The sequence below is a fragment of the Octodon degus genome, unplaced genomic scaffold, assembly GCF_000260255.1.
Source record: "Octodon degus isolate 3935 unplaced genomic scaffold, OctDeg1.0 scaffold00025, whole genome shotgun sequence".
Taxonomy (NCBI): domain Eukaryota; kingdom Metazoa; phylum Chordata; class Mammalia; order Rodentia; family Octodontidae; genus Octodon; species Octodon degus.
In genome coordinates this window covers 3,239,007-3,246,046 of record NW_004524601.1, presented here as the reverse complement: position 1 = coordinate 3,246,046, position 7,040 = coordinate 3,239,007, and the positions used below count along the sequence as shown (strand labels likewise).

General features: G+C 44.8%; 1 protein-coding gene across 4 annotated transcripts in view; it reads left to right on the top strand.

Annotated features, from left to right (window-relative positions):
- The window catches only part of LOC101574209 (MOB-like protein phocein), a 37,165-nt gene extending 31,678 nt beyond the window's left edge, over window positions 1-5,487 (top strand). Inside the window, exons 6-9 of one of the 4 annotated variants that reach the window (XR_002820571.1) lie at window positions 1,438-1,517; window positions 3,602-3,713; window positions 3,835-4,424; window positions 4,468-5,470. Coding sequence is in view for 3 of the 4 variants with exons in the window: in XM_004628606.2 (XP_004628663.1) it covers window positions 1,438-1,517; window positions 3,602-3,713; window positions 3,835-3,966 (324 nt within the window). In the remaining variant the exon portion in view is untranslated. Of the gene's footprint in view, window positions 1-1,437; window positions 1,518-3,601; window positions 3,714-3,834 lie in introns of all 4 variants that reach the window. The other 3 variants (XM_004628606.2, XM_004628605.2, XM_023712307.1) reach the window with 3 other exon arrangements.
- The last annotated feature ends 1,553 nt before the right edge of the window (window positions 5,488-7,040 follow it).

Genomic DNA, 7,040 nt, shown 5'->3' with positions numbered 1-7,040 from the left:
TTTGCGGAACCAGGGATTGAACTCAGGCCCTTGCACTTGCCAGGCAAGCACTTATTCAACTAAGCTATCTCCCCGGCCTCCAGTTTGTGGTTTAGTTTGTTTTTCCTTTTTTTTCTTCTCACAGTGCTAGGGATTACAGGCAAGGAGTACTGAGCCCTCCCCAGCTAAAGGACTGTATCCCCAGCCCTTTTAAGTTTCTTTTTTCCTTGTTTTTAGTTTTGGTTTTGAGACATAGCTTTGCTAACTTGCCCAGGCTGGCCTTGAACCCTCAGTCCTTCTGCCTTGGTTTCCCCAAGTAGCAGTTGTGTATCATCCTTTGTGAAAATGTTACATTTTGCCATGTAATACCCAGTATGCAGTTGTCTCATAAAGCTTTTTATACTTGGTTTAAACTGCGTGCTGCATCTCCTAAGATGTACGTTCTTTAAGGCCATTGAATTCATTTTTACTTGACACCCATTAAGGAGATCAGGCCAGGCCAACTCTGTCTCGGCATAGACCTATAGGTATTATTATCCTGAAAGGCCTTTAACGCTTGAAGACAAGTGACCATAGTTGCAAAATCAGCATTTGACATTCTTTTTTTTTTTTTTGGTGGAACCAGGGATTGAACTCAGGCCTTTGCGCTTGCCAGGGAAGTGCTTATTCCTCTGAGCCATCTCCCCGGCCCCAACATTCTTCTATCTAAAAAAGAATGAAATCCCAGGCAGGGCCAGGGGCTGGGGAATGAAAAGAATAAACTCTCCAGAATGAGTATCCAGTACCTGTGCTAGCAGTGGTGCTACCAGGAGAGTGGTTTCCTTCAGGGCTGCACTGTGTACGCCTGGACTTGTGGGTGTGTGGGTGGTGGGGAGGTCCACCCAGCAGCCTCCCTGTGGTCCATGTGACTTGTCTAGCACATGGCAAGCGCCCCGGGAGGCTGAGTCACAAAGGCCTATTGCAGCAGCTGGTGAATCTCTCACTTGGGAATGTGGTGCGCAGCCTACTCTTGCCGAAGGATGGCCCTGCTCCCAGGGTGCGTCAGTGTGCGGTGCACTCTCCCGTGCTGTCCTATGGCTGGGTTTGTTGCAAAAGTACAAACCCAGAAGCCCACAAAGGTCCTTTCTGTCTCTTGGGCCCCACGCAGACAGGAAGCCGGGTAGGCCGATAGACAGATGCAGCATGTGCATGGTCAGGTTGGGCTGGATAGGGAGGGCTCTTCCTCTTCCAGAGGTTTTCTTCTGGGTTTCTTGATGGGAATGAAATCGAGAGGCTGGTTAATGTACTAGAAGGTTTAAATCAGTGAAGCTCTGCTTCCTGCTGACAGCATTGTATTTTGTCATCATCTCATTGTGTGGGGCTGTTCTACAGGCAAGGGTCCCTGGGGTCGTGGACCTGCATAGTAACTGTGTGTCCTCTATGAGGCGGCCTCAGCTGACACGCTGTCCTCTCTCCTAGTGCCCTGCCATCGACTATACCAGACACACGCTTGACGGTGCTGCCTGCCTGCTCAATAGCAACAAATACTTTCCCAGCAGGTGAGCACGGCTTTTCAACATGGTGGTACACTTTCTGGGTTTAATTTAAAAATTAATGTCTTAAGCCTAAAATATGTGTGTGTGTGTGTGTGTGTGTGTGTGTGTGTGTGTGTGTGTGTGTGTTTGAAGCTGGGGAATATTTGGCTTGTTCCAGTGACTGGGATTTTGCAAGAAGTTTGTGGCTGAGCACCAGAATGGGGTCAGAACACTGCCCCCAAGTGGAGGGCCAGTCTTGCTGCTCCGCCACCTGTGGCGGCTGGTTTTCTCTGCTTCTGCTTCCCTCCCCTACGTTGCAGGAAGGAGCATTGTTTGAAGGATCCCTTTTTTTTTGGAACTAGGAGCATTGTTTGAAGGATCCCTTTTTTTTTTGGAACTAGGAGCATTGTTTGAAGGATTCCTTTTTTTTTTGGAACTGGGGATTGAACTCAGGCCTGTGTGCTTGCCAGGCAAGCGCCTTTGTTTTGTTTTGTGTTTGTTTGACACAGAGCTTTGCTGTAAAGTCCAGTATGGCTTTTTCTTTTTGCAGAAATGGGGATTGAATTCAGCCCCTTGCACTTGCCAGGCAAGTGCTTATTCTACTGAGCCATCTCCCTAGCCCCTCCAGTTTGGCTTTTGATTCACTATGTAGTAGCCTAGGCTGGGGCAGAGACCCTCTTGCCTCAGCCTCTGAGCCCTGGGATACATGTGTGTACCACCACACCTGACAAGATTTCTTTTTTGGGGAGACAAGAGTCCTCATTCTCACATACAGATTTTATTTAATATATATTTTAAAACTCTTGTATTTATTTACTTAGTACAGGGTCTCACTACACAGCTCGGACTCATAGGGATCCTCCTATCTCAGCTTCCCCAGCACTGGGATTACAGGCATGCGCCCCCATGCCCACTTTCGGTGGCCCACACAGCCCACCTGGAGTCCTGGGGCTGGCCTGGTATGTGGTTCTGGGGATCAGTCCTGGGTCCTTGCACTTGCCACGCAGGCGCTTAGACTGCCGAGCTATTTCCCTAGCTCTCACCTGCAGGTTTTCAAGTTGTAGGAAGAAGCTCTGTGTATATTGTACTTTTAGTGAGAGTTGAGACCGATCCTTAATTCTGTTGAGATACTTGTGTGTTTTTTTGGTAAGGAGGCGGGAGTTGAGACATGATCTCACTGTGTAGCCCAGGCTGACCCAAGCTCATGGCAATCCTGCTGCCTCAGTCTCCCAAGTGTTGGGATTATAGGTGTGCACCACCATGCCACGCCTGTTAGCATACCTGTAACCAAAGGATGGATTTGGAGATATTTTCCCCCGATGAGATTATTCCAGTAAATTATATAAAATGTTTTCTTGAAGTACTAATTTTTGCCTCCATATCATACATATATGTACTTTTGAAAAGAATATCAGAACATGGAGGCATTTTGATTTTTCAAAACAAATAGAATCCAGTCTTTTTTTTTTTTTTTTTTTTTCTAGAACCAGGGATTGAACTCAGGTCCTTGTGCTTGCCAGGGAAGCACTTATTCTACTGAGCCATCTCCCCGGCCCAATCCAGTTCATCCTTTTTTTTTTTTTTTTTTTTTTTTGCGCAGTACCAGGGATTGAACTCATGCCCGGCAAGCATCTATTCTCATTCCAGTTCTTTAGAATACAAATTCCTTTTAGCAACTATAGCTGTGTCTAGTGCACAAAGCATTAGTGCTGTAGAATGTGTGTGTATTTTTTTGGTTTTTGGTGGAGCCAGGGATTGAAGTCAGACCCTTGCGCTTGCCAGAGAAGCGCTTATTCTACTGAGCCATCTCCCCAGCCCCAAATGTGTGTTTTAATAAACTTGAGTTGTCAGGGATTCGCTTTATGTGCATTGAACCTTAACAAGGCCTTAGAGCCCCACCACTGAATTCTTGCAGCCTGTGTGGAGGAGAAGGTGTCGGCTGGGGTGCAGGATTGCGTGAGGAGCGAGGAGTGGCCCCACTGTCCTGGCACCTTCTGCGCACCTGCTCGCTCCGTGCAACCTCTGCACTCTTCTCCGGAGAGGGCTGGACTGTGTGGTTCCTACGGTTCTGTCCAGTTGTATGAATCCGGTTTCTTTTTTGTTTTTAGGGTTAGCATAAAAGAATCATCTGTAGCAAAACTAGGATCTGTATGCCGTAGGATTTACAGAATATTTTCACATGCTTATTTTCATCACCGGCAGATATTTGACGAATATGAAGTAAGTATGTTTCACTAAGTCTCCTGATGCTTCCTGTCAGAATGACAATAACCTATGTTGTTAGGACTCCTGCTTTTGTGACTTTGGATAATAAAGTAATGTGTTTTCTTCCTTTCTACAGAATGAAACATTTCTATGTCATCGGTTTACTAAATTTGTGATGAAATATAATTTGATGTCCAAGGATAACTTGATTGTACCAATTTTAGAAGAGGAAGTTCAGAACTCAGTTTCCGGGGAGAGTGAAGCATGAAGGGAGTGGTAGAGCTGTACTGCTCACAGAAGTCACATTAATTATGTTCTGTACATACGTCATTTTAGACACATCAATCATGTATCCACAGTCCAGCTTCTTTGTTTAGGGTAGGGTTTGTATGCTGTGTGTTACCTTTTAGTGGGAAGTACTTAAGTTATTCATGAGCTGTATATTCACTGGTGTGGCACTCATGGTTTTTAAATAAGATTAGTATTATCTGTTTATAATGCCTGTTAATAAAAGAATTTACAGTTTGGTAAAATTGCTGCTAAACAATCATTGGATCACAATCCTCATCAAATAAACCTATCTGTAAAAAGATGAGTGAAATCAAAATTTTGCACAAGCCATTTACTAAAGTGATAATAAGGTTTTCCCCAAGCTTAGATACATTAGAAAGTTCGGTAGTATGTAGCTCATCTTAACTGTTAGCTTTTCCAGAATGAGAAGATAAGGTATTTTAAAAATTCTGTGGATGGCTTTTGAAATGCTCATAAGTATACCTGAATATGAATGCGGACGAGGCTTTAGTAATACTTAGTCTCCCTCCTCTGTCCTGGGAAGTGTGTTCCAGGCCTGCGCACTTGGCAGGATGCCCCTCCTCGCAGCAGTGGGTTGCCAAGCTGTGGCCCCCTCCTACCCCTCCCCTCCCCAGACTTCTTCAGTGACAGTGTCTCACCAGGCTGAGTTAGGGGAGCTTATGCCTATTTATAGTGTATAATTGCTTACCAACTATACCTCATGCTCACAGTCGTAGAACACTACAGGAAAGCTGTGTCGACATGGGCTCACACATCTCTTTTGGGAAGTTGTTATGAGTGTGTAGAGAACAGTGCTTACCGTAGTTATACCCTTCTGTTATAATACTTTTCCTTTCATCTAACCCTAGCAGCATTAAATGGAGATGAAGAAATAATGTAGTATTTATTTTATGTCATCCCAAAGTTTTATGCTTGAATTATGCTCCTGTGTGAGGCTATTTGCAATAATTTACAGGTTTCAGTGGTGGTGGTGAATGTTCATACATTTTTGCAGTGTTTTGAGAAGAATTCGAGGTCTTATTACAAACCGATCCTCATGAGGCACGAAGATGGGGTAAAAATTGTATATGTAGTGAAGAAAATATTCAAAGCCATCTCTTGACCAGATTTAAGCCGCAGAAGGAACGCTTCCTTTTCACTGTAAAGCTGTGTTGATGTGAAGATGGAAATGTATTCCTTCCGACCGTTCGTGGGATCTGTGGGCACGTGCGGAGGGCCCTGGCTGTCCATCAGGAGCACTACATCACCAGGGTGCCAGGCTGTGTGTCATGTTGCCATTCAGGTGTGTCTGAGTCCCAGCCTGACCCCTTCCCTTGCTCAATTGAGGGATGGGGGTGCCAGGAGCTGGCCAAGGTGCTGAAGCACAATTTAAATATATCGCTGGGAATTAATGGGAAAATAAAATGTGAAATCTTTCCTTACTCACCCCATCTTCCCTGGACTGTGTGTTTACCATGACCAAAGAAGTCCTCCAAAGGAACATGCCCTGGAGCCTCCCCAGCTCTGCAGCGGGGCAGGCAGATCCAGTGAAGTCTCTGTGCTTCGTTTCTAGGGCCTGGGTGCCAGCTCTGCGGTGGGCCATGTGATGCTCTGGGCACGGGGGCATGCTGGCAGTCCTCTGCCATTCTGCTCTTTGCTGCCTCACCAGCGTAGCTGAGCTCTAATCCTGTATATCCGTCCCTGTAGCTAACAGTTTCTCCAGGGTCATCCATTTCCTGTTTTCTGACATGAGGTGTTACATTTGCTTTTCTAGAGCAGTTTCTCAGATTCATAATGACTTAACACTTTGCCATCAGAATAAAGTTAGAAATCTGTTGTGCTTAGGGGCTCGGGAGATAGCTCAGTGGTCCAAGTACCTGTCTGGCAAGTGCAAGGACCTGAGTTCATTCCCCGGTAATGCATACCCTGGAATCCCAGGCATGGTGGTGTGCACTTGTAATCACAGTGCTAGGGAGGCTGAGGCAGTAGGATCACTACAAGTCTGAGCTGTGTAGTGAGACCCTGTACCAAATAAATGAGCAAAAGATAAAAAAAAAAAATTGTGATTACACTGTTAGGATTGTGTTACATTATAAACATTTTACTGCCGGGGTGGTGGCACAAACCTGTAATGCTAGCACTGAGGAGGCAGGAGGACTCAGTGAGTTCAAGGCCAGCCTGTACTGCATAATACATAGTGAGATCCTGCCTACCTCAGAAAAAAGGAAAACAATCTTTTCCATGATTGTGTTTCCCTGTTGTCTATATGATGACCTTTTTTTTTGGGGGGGGGGCTTCAGAACTTAAAATTTTATTTCAACAATTGCATTCTAATTTTAATTTTTTAAAAATTATTTACCTTCTGTATTTAGGACAGGGTCTACAGGGTCTCACTACATAGATCAGACTTGTAGTGATCCTCCTATTGTCAGCCTCCCAACTGCTGGGATGACAGCCTTGTACTGCCATGCCCAAGGGATTCAATCACTGTCTCAGTGTGCCCCGGGGTGGGGCCGGGGCCGGCACGGCGTGTCAGGGATCAAACCCCAGCTGCTGCACTCTGCCTAAGCAGGCTCTAATTTTTATATACTGTGTTTTAAATTTTTTTTTCTTATACTAAGGATGGAACTTAGGGTACTTTACTACTGATCTTTAGCCCTTTTATTTTTTGTTTTGTTTTGAAATATGATCTTGCTAAATTGCCCAGGCTAGCTCTGAACTGGTGATTTTACTGCCTCATCTTCCCAGAGTGCAGGGATGATGGGCATGCACTACCACCAATGATGTACCTAGAAGTACTTCATTGATGTGCTGGCAAAAAAAAAAAAGAAAAAAAGGGAAAAAAAAAGAGGGGGCCAGGGAGATGGCTCAGTAGAATAAGCACTTTCCTGGCAAGTGTAAGGGCCTGAGTTCAATCCCTGGTTCCACCAAAAAAAAAAAAAAAAATCATTTTATCATCACCATTTGTTGAAAAGCCTGTATTTTGCTGTTTATTTATTTGAGGGAACACTGTTTGGGATTTTTTTTTTTTTTTTTTTTTTTTTTTTTTTT